Here is a 17506-nt window from a genome sequence, read left to right on the forward strand (position 1 = left end):
TGCGCACCCTCTGTCAAGACAAAAATCCCCTAGACGATTCTACCTGAATTACCCGGGGGCTCGGGGGCTCCTATCGGGTTCATAAACCTAGGATCCCTCATGGATCGGCTTTTCGGCAAAGGCTTGGCCCAGCAGACAACGCGCAACTCCTGGGCCGGCCCAAATACCTGACGATAGGCCAGAAGGGCGATCCAATCTCTGACCGGAAGGCCTGACTGAGGAGGAACGACGCCCGCTTCCGACTCCGGCCCGCCTCTCCGACCGGAAGGCCTCGCTTTCGACTTCGGCCCGCCTCTCCGACTGGAAGGCTTGGCTAAACGCCGCTTCCAAACTCCGACCCGTGTCTCCGACCGGGGATACACCGAACCTCCACTTACAACTCTTCTTCGACTGGCGCAGTCGGAGCCGACTGGGACCAACCGACTAGGGACGTCCACTCAGTGAGGACTAGGTAACGGGCGGAGTAGGTAAAATAGGACACTCAAGTCAACCACAATACCGAGGGTCATACCCTATACACCTACAGTACCAACAAGACATGTCAGAAGAGTGCACTGTAACCTTCCAGGCATGTCAGAACCCAAGCAGTGTTGTGGGCGTCGACATTTGCCCTACAGTGTTGTGGGCGCCATCAACTCCCATACCATGACAAGCATGGTAAGGCTCCCCCACATGCTTCTGGACACCAACAGTGTTGCATGCGCCATCATGTGCCCTACATGGAGAACACGGTAAAAACCTCCCACATACGTCTGACAATCAACAGTGTTATGTGCGCCTACCATCATCTTGTACTCGACGACGTGGGCAACATGACTTAGTAGCATGCGTACTCTCACTCTCTCTCTCACTTATAAAGGTCGTCCCCTTCATCTATAAAAGGAGATACGCTCTCTCATAACAAGGGATCGATCAGTTCACAACTCAAACAACACACACGATCCAAACGACCAAGGATCCCAACGAACAACAGACGCTCGAACACTTAGCACATAGCAGAGCTCCCGTCACTCTCGGTCCTTCAGACTAGAGTCCGACCGGACCTCTTGCACCCCTCATCTTTCTCCCTCTCGTTTGTAATCCTACAGCAAACTTTGAGCACTTGGGCTCAGGAATAAAGTCACCGACCGACTCAAACGGGACGTAGGACACGTTGTCTGAACCAGTATAAACCCTGTGTTATTGAGTGCTAGGTCACATCCAATCATAACGTATGGTAAAACTACAAATATTTACGTGAGTCTGATTGCTATAGCAGAGTACACATATTGCAAGCATCTGCTCCGAAGTTCTTTACGCCTCAAGCAGAATTTTCTGATCAATCAGTCTGTTCGGTTGGCTGATTCGTATCGTTGCTGATTCGTAAAGAAGTATTGTTGTCTAGTTTGTGTGAGAGAAAATACTGTTTCGACTGGAAATTTACAATCGTTTACGATAAGCCAAAGCCAAACAAACAGGCTGAATGTTATAGTTTTCTATCGTATGCACTGCTACCTCTGTAAAAAATATAAATCACGGTAAGTTAAAGAATCTTAATTTGGATAAGCTTATAAAAAATTACATTTAGATCTTTAATTATGTTTTATGATTAATCTAATAATACTTATTACGTATCATAAATATTAATACTTTTAAATAGATATTTGGTTAAAATTAAATAATTAAGATTTACGATTTTTTTTTTACGGAGGGAGGAACAACTGCACAGGTCCGGGATTTGGGCGGAGCCGTTTCCGTATTCGTTGGGCGGAGCCGTGGAGGACTCAGCTCGAGCCGAAAGCCAAGTCGCCGCTGGAGTCCGCGATTTGCTGCGTGGACCGCAGCCCGGGCCCGTGCACAAGCCATCCAACGCATGCGCATCCAACCCGCCCAGCCCAGCCCATACAAGCTCAATTTCATCCGGACCACGAAGTGACGTCACTCAAGCGTCCCCGGTTCCGGCCCGGCCCAGCCCACCCAATCATAGCCAACTACACGACACCCACCTTGCCGTCCTCGGCTCCTCCACCCCCGTCCTCCCCTGCCCCGTCGCGTCCGACACTCGCCGCTGGCAACTCCCACCGCCGCCGCTGCAGCAGCCGCCCATCCGCTTCCATCGCCTCACGGACGCCTCCCGCTCCGCCTCTCCCGCCGCCCTCCTCCGGGTCCCTCGGCCGCGCCGTGGCGCGTTAAACCCTAGATCTGCTGCCCCCGCGCTGGCCGCGGCCGCGTCCCGACGTCGGCGCGCCGCCGATCGCCGCACGTCGCTCGATTCCAGGTGACGATCGGTTGCTGCTTTCTGCGGACTGCGTATCGTGGTCACGCTGCTTAGTTCATAGTTCAGCTTTTAACAACTGATCGCTCCATCTCCACTGTTTTGAATCACCGCTGTTACCGATTAATGGCTTGATTCGTGCCGAGTTTGATTTCTGTAGTGCTCGGATTCCTGCTTGGGCGCACGTGTGAGCCAGTGTTGCAGCGGTTGGTAGAATTTTGACCTTATTCTCTAGTTGTGAGTGCCAGTGTTATCGGCACAGACTTAGGTTCATGTGTCTTTTGCGTTGAACTGCTCATTGAACCCATGCTCCCGTTTCCGTAGTTTAACTAGCTTGTTTGGATACATGTGTGAAGTTTTCAGCTGATAAATTTTAGGAAATGCTGTTTTTGGCATTAAATGATCTTATTAATATATATGGGAGGCCCAGAGTGTCTACCTTCCGTTATTTTGATTTCTGAATTGCCACGTTTCACACGAGGGTTGTTATGCATGTGTGGCACTACTAGATGTTGTTTGTACCTTCTCTATCTGTGCACAGATTTTTCCGATTAGGTACTTGCTGAAAGCTATTTCTTCTTGTGCTATGGTGGACCATACTAGCATGTATTAGTTGTGATCCTAGTGCCCTTATGAAATATTTATCACTACTTTGTAGGTTTAGCTGCTCCGAGTTTAGATAGGTTCCTTCAATGCATCGTGTTGGGAGTGCTGGTAACACGGCTGGCTCGACTCGACCGAGAAAGGAGAAGCGCTTCACATATGTGCTCAATGATGCTGATGATAAAAAGGTATGCTGTCTATTAAAATAAGCCATCATTTGCAGCTCTTTCAGTTTTTCCCTTTAGAACTAGCTGTTCGCAGGTCTAATATATACATTTGAAACAATCCATATTTCATTCAAAGGTCTTGCTAATGCATTTATTTCTGTTTGTTTTCAGCATTGTGCGGGGATCAATTGCTTGGCTTATCTAAATGGTTCCACATTTAGTACACGTGATTATCTTTTTAGCGGGAGTCGTGATGGTACCTTGAAAAGATGGGAATTGAATAATGGGGATGCAAGCTTCTCAGCAACTTTTGAGTCTCATGTTGATTGGGTAGGCCTTTTTCTTTTCTTTTTTCTTTTTACTCAACTAGACTTGCTGTTTGAAACAGCAACCAGTGCTTGAAATAGCCATTGTGTTCATAAATTTAGTTATGTTTCTTTCAAATGTTCTCTCCGAGTTAGGCCTATCATATCCATTCCCCCATCTATATATTTAACATGATGTCTGAGGTCTACTATTTGGATCCAAAGCTGAGCACATTTGTTCTAGTGTCCAACTGTCCATATATTTTACCATCAACATTTTAATTGACATTTCGAGTTCGTTTTATTAACAGACATCTAGATTGATATGTTCAAGTTGGTTTCCATCATTTTCTGCCCTTTCTTCTTTACTTTTTCTTTTTTCCGTTCTTAGTTGCAATGTTTAAATCAGAGCACCACTGATTTATATTCGACAAAATTTAACAAAGGGCTAATGTCAAAGCGGGACTTCAAATTATTATTTTTTTGTTTGGCATATTTGCTAGATGCTTTGTTATTTTTTTTAGAACAAAACAACGTAACCTGTAAAGAAGAGTAATCGCATGCTTTAGGACTAGTAGTTATCTGTGTCCTAATATGCCTGGAAATTTGGGAAGGTGGTGGCAGTGTATTTAGAGATACCTCCTTGGGAGTTTGAAACTAACACTTAATTTCTGTTTGTAAGTGGAATAGTAGCGTGGCTGGGTGTTTTATATTGTTTAAACTTTTCTTTATTGTGCAGGTTAATGATGCCATTATAGTTGGAGAAAAGGTTGTTTCCTGTTCCTCAGACACCACAATAAAGGTTTGTTTCCTAACACTTTCTCCTCTTAAATATTGTTCGCTGAGCGTGCACATCTTTCATTTCCTAACTTCACAGGTCTGGAATTGCTTCTCTGATGGTGCCTGTACCAGGACTCTCCGCCAGCATTCTGATTACGTGATTTGTCTCGCTGCTGCTGAGAAGAATGTAATATTATCCACGCTTCTGCTTTTCTGTGGTACTTTTAGCTTTGTCATTTTTGGTTTTACACTTGTTTTTGTGCCTCTGAATTGTAGAGCAATATTGTAGCCTCTGGTGGTCTTGGTGGTGAGGTTTTCGTTTGGGACCTTGATGCTGCTCTTGCTCCTGTAGCAAAATCTGTGGATGCAAAAGAGGATGAGGTTCCTAATGGAAACTCTGGGCCTGCTTTGTCAACATTGTGCAGCGTAAATTCTAGTAGCAATATTGCTTCCTCTAATGGTCAATCACATGGGTACAATCCAATTGCCGCCAAAGATCACAAAGACTCAGTTTATGCACTGGCTATGAATGATACAGGAACCCTTCTTCTCTCTGGTGGCACTGAAAAGGTATTACGCTCTTCATCTAACAGTATAAAAATGGATTTTTTCTCTGTGATTAGGAGACCAGTCAACAGCCAGTTTCAGTAGGCATCCCCACCCCCCTAAAGAACTATTTACTTTATTTGCAGGTTGTCCGAGTGTGGGATCCGAGAACAGGTTCAAAAAACATGAAATTGAGAGGGCACACTGACAATATCAGGGCCTTACTTGTTGATTCTACAGGGAGGTTGGTGTCTAGGCATATGCTGTTCCAGTTCCTTGACGACATTGCTTAAACATCAAACCACATCTTCCTTATCACTGCACACTTCACTTTCATCCTAAATGCTTCCATGATTATGTATCAGTAATGTTTGAGTTTACGTATGTACGCATGTGTTGACAAATTGACAGTTGTAATACCAAGACATTTGTGTTTCCTGGTTTACAATTTAGGCCCTGTTTGGATGCAAAGTATTTTTGGAGTTTTAGAAAAATACCATGGTTTTGCGAAACACATAAGTTTTGGAGCACCATGAAGTGTTGGATGCAACAAACTTTTTGGTTTTGAAAACCATAATAGTATTTCTAAAACTTTGGAGTTTTAAAAATTCCACTCTACCTCTTCTTTCTAAACCTTGGTTTTGCACATCATGCACATCTATGGGTTCTAAAACTGCAGTTTCTTAGGGGGTTTTGGTTCTTTAGTCGCTTCTAAAATTCATGTCACATCAAATGTTTAGATACTAATAAGGAGCATTAAATATAGATTAATTACAAAACCAATTACATAGATGGAGGCTAATTTGCGAGACGATTTTTTTAAGCCTAATTAATCTGTCATTAGCACATATTCACTATAGCACCACGTTGTCAAATCATGGACTAATTAGGCTTAAAAGATTCGTCTCTCAAATTAGTCGCAAGTTGTGCAATTAGTTTCGTAATTAGTCTATATTTAATACTCTATACATGTGTCCAAACATTCGATGTGACAGGAATTTTAGGAGGGACTGCAGTAACCAAACATGGCCTTAATACTATGGTTTCTTGATGCTACAGCATCCGAACATGCACTTACTGTTCGTTCATAAAGATTTTGGATTTCTATTATTTGTGCATGAAAGAGAAGTTTGTTTATGGATGAGTTTACATATGTTGACTGTTGTAATACCAAGACATCTGTGTTTCCTTGTTGTTTACCATGCTAGTACTCAGATTGCCTGGTTTACTGCTTGCTCAGAAATATTTTGGACTTACAATTATTTGTGCATAAAGAGAAGTTTGTTTATGGATGCATGGTTTTATAGTTTTATTTTTTTTCCTGGTCAGCAATCTTTTAATGCAGTGCATATAGGATAATGTTTGCTCCAGAAACACTATTTGGAGTCAGTCAGCACTCAGAAATAACTGTTTATATCATCAATCAGTTCAAATGAGGAATTTAACCGTTTAGATTAACATGTTAACGTCAATGGTGACCTGAGTTTGCAGAGTCGATGTCCTGGTTACCATCCAAGTTGAGTAATGTGGCATGTAATCCACTTTCATGTTAGTGCAATGAGTTGATGTGGAAATGGCTTATCCGCTTATGTGACACATTATATAACTATAACTATGATGATTAAACCATGGTGGTGTACCTGGAGGCAGCTGTTTTTTTTTCACATTTTAACCTGAATATGTTTTTTGTATGGCCAAAATACTGATTTTCTGGATGATAACACTGAGTGATCTCTCACTGTGGCCTATCAGTTAAGTCCTGTCTGCTTTCACCAAACCACGTCCTAATCATTTTTTAACGATGTTTTCAGGTATTGCCTATCAGGGTCATCTGATTCCATGATAAGGTAAACACGCAGCTCCAACATCCCAACCATCTCCCTCTGTTCCATGTGTAGCATAAATGCTGTGATTAGTTTGACATCATAGGTACATATTTTTATATACTTTGCAGACTATGGGATCTAGGACAGCAGCGTTGTGTTCATTCTTATGCTGTGCATACTGATTCAGTTTGGGCGCTTGCAAGCACTCCTTCATTTGGTCATGTCTACAGTGGTGGAAGAGACCAATCTGTGAGTTAATTGTTTTGTGTGTATTATTGAATAGTCACTATACTTCTTCATTCTGAACTTTTATGTATTCCCTGTATTGCAGGTATACCTAACAGATTTGTCCACAAGAGAGAGTGTTTTACTGTGCACAAATGAATACCCTATTCTACAGTTGTCTCTGCAAGATGACACAATATGGGTGGCAACAACTGATTCTTCTGCTTATGGATGGCCAGCTGAAGGGCACACACCCCAAAAGGTCTTCCAAAAGGGTGGTTCATTCTTAGCTGGGAATTTGTCATTCTCAAGGGCAAGAGCATCTTTAGAAGGATCAGCACCTGTAAGCATGAGGGTTATCTTCTTTGGTCAAATTATATTTCTTTTTTTGAAGACGCTGTACCACATGCCATGATTTTTGGGTTTCTGCAGAGACACCATTAAGTTACTCTGTTTACTAGTAGTATGAAATATACGGACCATAATATGGGTGTCTGTTGTGCATAGTTGACACCATACTTGCAGGTGTAGAGGTTAACTTGAACTTGTCTAAGTGCTATTTTTGGTAGTATTAATTGCATAGGATCTAAAAAGTTCTGTAAAGAAATAAACTTAAGCTTGAGATCTTTCCCAAGTGCTCCCAGTAGGTCTTTCTTCTCAGTCTAGTATTCTGGTGATTAACAGTTTCACTTTAACTTCTTAACCTACTTACTATTCGGTTGTTGCCCTCTAGGCTCTAGTGTAATTTTAACTAATGGTAATTAATAAGGGCTTGCGATCTATTTCATTTTAGGTTCCTGTATACAAAGAGCCATCATTTGTTATCCCAGGAGTTCCAGCAATAATTCAACATGAGATAATGAATAATAGAAGGCATGTACTGACAAAGGTGAGATTTTTTTACTTATTCTTTATTACTAAACTGCAAAGAGTGGCATCATGATATGTGCACTCATCTCCTTCAATGCAGGATACCACTGGTTCAGTCAAATTGTGGGAGATCACCCGCGGTGCTGTTATTGAAGACTTTGGCAAGGTTCTTGTTTGCCCTCAATTTCTTGGATGTTTTTCCCTCGGATTTATACACATTGTTAAGAACTAAAATCTGCTCATTTGTATCCCATTTTTTTATCACCGCAGTTCTTACTTGATAGCCTTTTGAACTAGCAAGATTTTTGTAGAATGCTAAACTCCTTCATTTTGATTATGCAGGTTTCTTTCGAAGATAAGAAAAAGGAGTTGTTTGAGATGGTATTACTGAAATGTCATGATTTCTATGTTTTATTAAAAAAAATTGCTGTGTAATTTATTAATTGGTTATTGATTATTAGGTAAGCATACCTGCTTGGTTCACCATGGATGCTCGATTAGGATGCTTGTCTGTCCACCTGGATACTCCACAATGCTTTTCTGCAGAAATATATGCGGTTGATCTAAATGTTGCTGGAGCACAAGAAGATCTCAAGGTTTGTACAGCCACATATCATTGTGTGTACTGGTTACATCTGTTTTCACACTTCAGTCTATAGAATTTTGTTGACCCTTTGAATATTGCTGTTAAGAGCGTAGGAAAGATACTTTTCTTCGTTGATGGATTTTTAATTCTTAGTTGCTGAATAGTATTTATGACACATCAATACATGCATTTTGGCAAAACTATGATTGCTGCTACCTACAGTTCAGTGAAGTGAGATACTGAGTCTACCCAATCTCATCTTCTGAATGGTTCTCCCAATAATTGTGCAGATTAATTTGGCTCAAGAGACCCTTCGGGGTTTGCTAGTTCATTGGAGTAAAAGAAAGCAGAAATCTAGTTCGCACAGCTTGTCTAATGGTGATAGTTCAATAGGGAAAGATGTTCCGTCAAAAGACTCGCCCCGGTCAAGATCTGAGGTGGACGATGTCACTGAAAACCATGCAACTCATGTGCTTCCATCATTTGAGTTTTCTACAGTTTCACCTCCCTCAATTATCACGGAAGGTTCTAGTGGAGGGCCTTGGAGAAAGAGAATTACCGATTTGGATGGAACTGAGGGTGATCTTCCATGGTGGTGTGTGGACTGTGTTACTCACAATCGATATCCAAAGGAGAATACAAAGTAAATACTCAATACAATTCCTAATTTCTCCTCAGATGATATTTTTCCCTTGATATATGATATATCTTAAACTTTGTTTGTTGTCTGGGAGAGATTAACTTGGAACATAATAGCACCCTTCTATTTTCTAAATTTTAAGCTAATGTGGTTTTTAAGTTCATGGTGATTGATATGTCTTCAAAACAGTTCAGTTGGGGAGAGCTTTCATAATATTTCTATTTAGCTGTGATTATGTGCTACTTACAGTATGCTAACTCAAAGACATTGAACTTCTATTTTTTAATGAATTGTTCATCTTTGAGTTCTGGTAACTACATATTACTTTATTCAGTCAACAACAACAAAGCCTTTAAGCCCCAAACAAGTTGGGGTAGGCTAGAGTTGAAACCCAGCAGAAGCAATCAAGGTTCAGGCACGTGAATAGCTGTCTTCCAAGCACTCCTATCTAAGGCTAAGTCTTTAGGTATATTCCATCCTTTCAAGTCTTCTTTTATTATCTCTACCCAAGTCAACTTCGGTCTTCCTCTGCCTCTCTTCACGTTGCTCTCATGGCTTAGGATTCCACTACGCACCGGTGCCTCTGGAGGTCTTCATTGGACATGTCCAAACCATCTCAACCGGTGTTGGACACGTTTTTCTTCAATTGATGCTACCCCTAATCTATCACGTATATTATCGTTCCGAACTCGATCCCTTCTTGTATGACCGCAAATCCAACGCAACATACGCATTTCCGTGACACTTATCTGTTAAATATGTCGTCTTTTCGTAGGCCAACATTCTGCACCATACAACATAGCAGGTCTAATCGCCGTCCTATAAAACTTGCCTTTTAGCTTCTGTGGTACCCTTTTGTCACATAGGACACCAGATGCTTGCTACCACTTCATCCACCCTGTTTTGATTCTATGGCTAACATCTTCATCAATATCCCCGTCTTTCTGTAGCATTGATCCTAAATATCGAAATGTATCCTTCCTAGGCACTACTTGACCTTCCAAGCTAATATCTTCCTCCTCCCGAGTAGTAGTGCCGAAGTCATATCTCATATACTCAGTTTTAGTTCTACGGAGTCTAAAACCTTTGGACTCTAAAGTCTCCCGCCATAACTCCAGTTTCTGATTCACTCCTGTCTGACTTTCATCAACTAGCACTACATCGTCCGCAAAAAGCATATACCAAGGGATGTTTCCTTGTATGTCCCTTGTGACCTCATCCATCACTAAGGCAAACAAATAAGGGCTCAAAGCTGACCCTTGATGTAGTCCTATCCTAATCGGGAAGTCATCCGTGTCTCCATCACTTGTTCGAACTCTAGTCACAACATTGTTGTACATGTCCTTAATGAGCCCGACGTACTTCGTTGGGACTTTATGTTTGTCCAAAGCCCACCACATAACATTCATTGGTATTTTATCATAAGCCTTCTCCAAGTCAATAGAAATCATGTGTAGGTCCTTCTTCTTCTCCCTGTACCTCTCCATAACTTGTCTTATTAAGAAAATGGCTTCCATGGTTGGCCTTCCGGGCATGAAACCAAATTGGTTCATAGAGACCCGCGTTATTGTTCTCAAGCGATGCTCGATAACTCTCTCCCATAGCTTCATAGTATGGCTCATCAACTTAATTCCCCGGTAATTAGTACAACTTTGAATATCCCCTTTATTCTTGTAGATCGATACCAATATACTTCTCTACTCATCAGGCGTCTTGTTTGATCGAAAAATATGGTTGAACAGCTTGGTTAGCCATACTATAGCTATGTCCCCGAGGCATCTCCACACTTCGATTGGGATACCATCCGGTCCCATCGCCTTACCTTCTTTCATCCTTTTCAATGCCTCTCTGACCTCAGATTCTTGGATTCTCTACACAAAGTGCCTATTGGTGTCATCAAAAGAGTCATCTAACTTAAAGGTTGTGTCCATATTCTCACCATTGAACAATTTGTCAAAATACTCTTGCCATCGATGTTGAATCTCATCCTCCTTTACCAAGAGATGCTTCCTTTCATCCTTAATGCACTTAACTTGGTTGAAGTCCCTTGTCTTTCTCTCACAAACCCTAGCCATCCTATAAATGTCTTTCTCTTCTTCCTTCGTACTCAAATGTTGGTAAAGATCCTCGTACGCTCTACCCTTTTCCACACTTACAGCTTGCTTTGCAGTCTTCTTTGCCACCTTGTGCTTCTCTATGTTGTCCACACTCCTGTCATGGTAAAAGCGTCTATAGCATTCTTTCTTCTGTTTAATAGCCCTTTGGACTTTCTCGTTCCACCACCAAGTATCTTTAGCCTCACCTCCACTTCCTTTGGTTACTCCACACACCTCTGAGGCCACCTTCTGAATGTTGGTTGCCATCTTCTCCCACATGTTGTTTATGTACTCTTCTTCCTTCCAAGAGCCCTCTTTGATAACCCTTTCGCTGAATACCTCTGACGTCTTCCCTTTCAGTTTCCACCATTTTGTTCTTTCAATCTTAGCTTGTTTATCCCTACGGGCACGCACCTGAAAACGAAAGTCTGCCACCAAAAGCTTATGTTGAGAAACAACACTCCCCTGGTATCACCTTGCAACCCAAGCATGCTCGTTTGTCCTTTCTTCTTACGATGACAAAGTCAATCTGGCTAGAGTGTTGTCCGCTACTGAAGGTCACTAGATGAGATTCTCTCTTTCTAAAGAAAGTGTTGGCTATCATCAGGTCAAAAGCTACCGCGAAGTCCAGAACTTCCTCCCCCTCCTGATTCCTACTACCATACCCAAAACCTCCATGAACTGCCTCGAAACCTGCGCTTGTAGTCCCTACATGCCCATTAAGATCTCCTATAAAAAGCTTCTCACTACTAGGTACAGCTGTAATCAGGCCATCTAAGTCTTCCCAGAATTGATTGTTTCTTAGCACTCTCGTCGAGGCCTACTTGGGGGGCATACGCACTAATTACGTTCAAGACCATATCATCAATGACAAGCTTGACTAAGATAATACTATCTCCTTGCCTTCTCACTCCCACCACACTATTCTTGAGGCTCTTATCAATCAAAACTCCTACTCCATTCCTATTCGTGACTGTCCTTGTGTACCAAAGCTTGAAACCTGTATTGTCTACCTCCTTCGTCTTCTAACCCTTCCATTTAGTCTCTTCACGCATAATATATTTACACGCCTCCTAGTCGCGGTATCAACTAATTCTCTTAACTTATCTGTAAGCGACTCTACATTCCAACTACCTAAACGGATCATAGTTGGTTCGACTAGCTTCCTTACCCTTCGCACCCGTTGACTCAGATGCGAAGACCCTTGCTTATTTTTCACTACACCCGGGCGCCGATGTAGCACGCCACTAAGGATGCGACGACCCGATCCTTGCTCACTTGACACCGTGCCTAGATCGCGACACGGCGCGTCACGGGGGTGACGACCCGGCCCTTGCTCATTTAACACCATACCCGGGTTCCGATATGGCGCGTCGCTAAGAGGGTTACGCCCAACGGTTTTCTTTCGGGTTTCATCTCCATTAGAATGGCTAGATTTAACGTTGGCTCGCCACGCCTATCACAACCCTCCTCCTTTACCAGGGCTTGGGACCTGCTATGTTGAGACAACATAGGCGGAGTTATATTACTTTATTCAGTCCTGTTAGTTTTTCTCCTGTACTATATCTTTATACAGAGAATCACATGCAGACTGTCCCTAGAGCTTTGTGTAGTCCAAACAGTCGGATAGTGAACTATTGAAAAACATGTGTACAAATACATGCATCAGCATCCAATATGGTTTTGTTTACGCCCTACTGGACATTTGAGCTACTGAAGATTAATGATGCTCCCTGGCCCCTGCTATGTAAATGTGATACTGGGTGCCCTATGTAACCATTGCTTTCATGGATTATTTCTTCTTCTGATGTTCATTTATTTATGTAATGCAGATGCGGCTTTTATTTACATCCTGCTGAAGGCTCGCCTGCGCCAAACATAACTCAAGGGAAGCTTAGTGCTCCACGGATATTGCGAATTCACAAGGTAAGAGTTCTCTAAATCATTGGTCACAGCAAATGCAAGATATCATCAAATGGTGAATCCTCTAGCACACAACATATGATAAAAGCGGTTGTTGGAGATAGGGTGGGGGTGGGGGGCGGGATGAACTTTGTTAGTAAACTAGTTTGCAAAACAGCTAACTATCAACATGTTTGCATTAGACTAGCCAAGCATATACCATTTTGCATGCAACCTTAAAATAGTGATGCTTCAGGACACTAGATTTGAATCATTCAGATATTTACAGCTTGACTGAATAGCATAGAGTAATTTATTGTCATTATAAAGGAACTTCTGTTATTGTGTAAGTCATCTTATTTACTCCCTGAAAGTTTACAGCTATTCCATTTCGTTGTACAGGTAGCTAACTATGTGGTTGAGAAACTCGTGCTTGACAAACCATTGGATGGAGGCTCTGACAGTGCGTTTGTTATGGGATTGACTTCTGCTCAATCACAGCTCTCAGCGCTAGATAGTTCTTCACGGCTTGGACTAAAGTCATGGCAAAAAACAAAGCCATGTATTGAGATACTGTGCAATAACCAGGCAAGTTCTCTAAATATAGCTATTTCATTATATAGTTAGACACGTTTTTACCTACATTACAAACAATTGGAAGAATACCCTGGTCCCTGTTTCTGTAGGAAAAAGAAAATTGCACAACAAACTACGTACAACAAGCTTGTGTTGTCATAAGATTTCAATTGATAATTTTCTTCATTTATTTTCCACCTTTGTTAATTGTTTTCTCCATCAATAGATTCCTATGATTATGGTGCTACTTTTAGCTCTCCATGTTTTCAAAGTTAGCTGCAGTGTGTCGACACCTTTTGAGCAGAATCCAAATCCTTAGCTAGTCAAACTCCTTAGTTTTTCTGTAAATTCTGCCATACGCTCTTTAGAAATATATCTTCTGTTCCAGTTTGAACTCAATTAATAGAGATATTCGTGGGACTGTATTTATTTGTCTCATATATTTCCTGATATTCCCATGTTTGTAAATAAGCACTATAGAAATGTATTTGCAGTAAACTACCCTTATCTCCAGAATCTAATGCTTATTTCATGTTCTTCCCCTATTGCTCTTGATTTATTTATGTGGCCTGCATTATAAAGCAATTTGCTGCATAGTCTGTCTTTTGCTGTTGGGCTAAAGTGTCCTCTGTGGATCAGGTTCTATCACCAGAGATGAGTTTGGCTACAGTGCGAACATATATATGGAAGAAGCCAGAAGATTTGATTCTTCATTATAGAGTGGTCCAGTCGAGATAATCACGGCTTCAGATGTACATGCTCACATGGTTCTCCAGATATGTTCAGCATGTCTGCACGATAGATAGTGTTGTTCAAGATCACCTTGGCTTAGAGAGGAAAACGTCATCTTACAGAGGAAATATTTTGCTCTTGTGCCCCCGTAGCCGTTCCCAGAATCGAGACTTGTTTGCTTCTTTGTAAAGTTCCTGATCTTGCCCTGGTAGTAAGATGTATCATAGCACAGGTATAAGGTTCTCTGCTGGCTGCCAAGCTTGTAAATGTAGAAGATTGGGTGCTTAATAAAGATCAAATGGATATGTTTTCTTTTTTTTCTTTCTCGTTTTTCTTTGACAACGTTTGTAAGGAAAAAGGCTGATGCTCGGCTCAGACCGTGACGTTCCGAGGTCGATTATTGGATTTAACCCTGTCACATGCTCTTGGACCTGTTTGGTTGAGATCAGGGTAAGAGGTGGACTGGATGTCGTGAGCAATAAAGCTGTTTTTGGGATATATGTTTCGAGAGCTGCTATGCGCGACGGATTAGAAAGATTGCAGAGACTCGGAGATCTTGTGAACCTTTGCAGTACAGTTATGTATTTTTTTTCCTAATAATAATAATAAACTCAAGATCGTACGACAAGTCGACAATACGGGTCATGTGAGTTGCTGAATGGTGTTTTTTTTTTAATTATCTGTAAGCGTTTTACATTGAAGTATAAATGTAGAGTGTCTCACAAAATTCTGGTAAAAACTACCGCCCTCGTTCCGAACATAATTTAATTTTATGCACATTCTTTTTTTTTGTTAAAGTTTCTAAAGTTTAAACGTATATAGTAGAAAACATAGAGAAAAAAGTCTAGATCACCCTCTCACCTATAACAAGGAGTCTACTTCACCCCTCAAACTATGAAACCGTCTGTTTTACTCCCTGAACTTTCCAAAACCGTCTATTTTACCCCCTGGGCGGTTTTCAGCGGCGGTTTTGCTACAGTGACAGCGGGTTTGCTACAGTGACAGCGGATTTGCTACAGTACCGTCTGGTTTAAATTTCTTTTTTTTTATTTATTTTCGATACGTTTTTGAAAAATCATAGTAAATCATAGAAAAATCATAAAATGAAAAATCTAATTTTATTGGACTCCACATGAGTAGATCTACACAGTGAATATATAATACGGTATGCTTTAGTATAAATTTTTTTTGTAGCTTTAGATTAATTGAAAAATCTAATTTTGTCTGTAATTAATTAGAATTTATCTATAACTAAGTTATACATAGTCCAATGAATACGAAATTTTTACTATAGTTCAAGCATACAATAATTAGCGTACCATAAAAATTTCACCACAATTGGACCATAGAAGCTGCAGCTATGAATTATTCCAATTAATTACAGATAAAATTAGATTTTCCAATTAATCTAAGGCTACAGTAAAAATTTTGTACTAAAGCATACCGTATTATATATTCACTATATAGATCTACTCATGTGGAGTCCAATAAAATTAGATTTTTCATTTTATGATTTTTCTATGATTTACTATGATTTTTCAAAAATGTATCGAAAATAAATAAATAAAAAGAAATTCAAACCAGGCGGTACTGTAGCAAACCCGCTGTCACTGTAGCAGACCCGCTGTCACTGTAGCAAGACCGCCGCTGAAAACCGCCCAGGGAGTAAAATAGACGGTTTTGAAAAGTTCAGGGGGTAAAACAGACGGTTTCATAGTTTGGGGGTGAAGTAGACTCCTTGTTATAGGCGAGGGGGTCATCTAGACTTTTTTCAAAACATAGATATTACGTAAGGGCTGCAGGTTACAGGAGCTTTAGTAGCACCTGGGGTTCTAAGTTCGACTAAGTTTGACTGTTCCCGTCAATAAGTTTGTCAGATCAGTTTTTTGAAGGTGCTCGTAGGGTGACTGTTCCCATCAATAGGCTTGTCGATTAGTTTTTGAAGGTGCTCGTACTTGTATAATCTTAAAAATATATATGTTTATGAAAAAATGTTTGATATCATAAATATTAATAATTTTATATACACTCCTCCGTGTAAAATTATAAGTCGTTTTGACTTTTTTTTGTATATAGTTTTGCTATGTATATAGACATACACTATATTTAGATATCTAGATACATAGTAAGTTTATGTAAAAAAAGTAAAAGCGACTTAAGGTCGTGTTCGCTTCGTTGAGAAAATAAGCTGAAAAGTACTATTCACTGAAATGTTGTGAGAGAAAAATATTATTTTTTTACTGAAAAAATATGCATCTCGTTCGGATGGTAGGCTGAACAGTAAATTTTGGATGGTTTCGAATAATTTAATAGTATTCTGTGAGAGAGAATAAACTAAAATAAACTGAAACAAGCGAGAAATAGTACAATCGAACGCCGTGATTATTTATAATTTGGAACCTAGAGAGAGAGTAGTTAGAGGGAGGGAGCCGGAGCACCCACCCCCAGCTCCCCATTCCCGTCGTCCACGGTCACCGGTCGGGGGCACCAACCAAATACCAAGTGGCGTCCTGATCGGCTGTGCTTGCGGCGGCCGCAAGACACAGCACACAGCAGAACCGAGAGCACGGCCGTCTCGAGGCCGAGCAAGCTCGGGACGAGCCGCCGGATCTTGACCTGCCGTGCCGGGCGCTGCCGTGTCCAACAGGCAACAGCGATCACTCTCACTCGCATTCACGCAGACAGAGGCAGTCACAGGACACGACACACCGGCTGCCCGGCTGGCATATTCCCCGTCCAAATCAATCAAGCACAGTGTCGCGTGGCAGAGGAAAGAAAGAGAAAAAAGAACCGTGAAGCACAATCCCTTCACGCGCGCCCCGCTGCCCGTGCCCGTGGCGAAGAACCGGATGATCGTCCCCCTCCCTGTCGCATTTTTTTATTTTTAACACTTTTTTAAACTATTTTAAAAATGGATACTGTTTTAATTTTTTTTAAACTAATACTTTTGAACATGGCTGTTTGCACGACGCGATTAATTCACGCTGTCGCGCCATGCATGGCGGTGCACCAGGGGCAGTCAACGACTGCGGCGACCGCTGACATGATAGGTCTGAAGCGCCACCCGTCACGGCACGGCGGGCCGCCGCGCCACGCCACGCATCACAGCGCGGCAGACCCCTTTTTCCAATGTCTCCGTTCTTAGACGAGAAAACGCATCGCCGCACCCGCCCGGCGAGCCCACGGCCGCCACGCCCCCGTGCCCGCCCGGCGAGCCCACGTCCGACACGCCCTGCCCGGCGCAACCCCGGCCGCCGCACCCGCCGCCATGTGCCCATCCTCCCTTACTCCATCTCCATCTCCCCCTGCCTCGTTGCCTCCCTTACTGCCGCCGCCACCCCTCCATCTCCCCACTGTCGCGCGCCCCCCCGTCCTCGTCGCCGCCTCTCCATCTCTCC

The 17506-nt window shown here is 42.0% G+C and overlaps 1 protein-coding gene across 1 annotated transcript; it reads left to right on the forward strand.

Moving 5' to 3' along the window:
* The first annotated feature begins 2010 nt into the window (after positions 1 to 2010).
* LOC136505037 (uncharacterized) lies at positions 2011 to 14424 on the forward strand. The gene is made up of 18 exons (XM_066500110.1): positions 2011 to 2257; positions 2913 to 3045; positions 3196 to 3354; positions 4069 to 4131; positions 4207 to 4296; positions 4386 to 4679; positions 4802 to 4899; positions 6467 to 6502; positions 6610 to 6730; positions 6813 to 7049; positions 7500 to 7595; positions 7677 to 7742; positions 7919 to 7957; positions 8038 to 8172; positions 8453 to 8805; positions 12731 to 12824; positions 13203 to 13388; positions 14016 to 14424. The coding sequence occupies exons 2-18, from the start codon at positions 2947 to 2949 to the stop codon at positions 14112 to 14114; spliced, it is 2265 nt and encodes a 754-aa protein (XP_066356207.1). The 5' UTR covers positions 2011 to 2257; positions 2913 to 2946; the 3' UTR covers positions 14115 to 14424.
* Positions 14425 to 17506: the final 3082 nt, after the last annotated feature.

This window comes from Miscanthus floridulus, chromosome 14, assembly GCF_019320115.1.
Source record: "Miscanthus floridulus cultivar M001 chromosome 14, ASM1932011v1, whole genome shotgun sequence".
NCBI lineage: Eukaryota > Viridiplantae > Streptophyta > Magnoliopsida > Poales > Poaceae > Miscanthus > Miscanthus floridulus.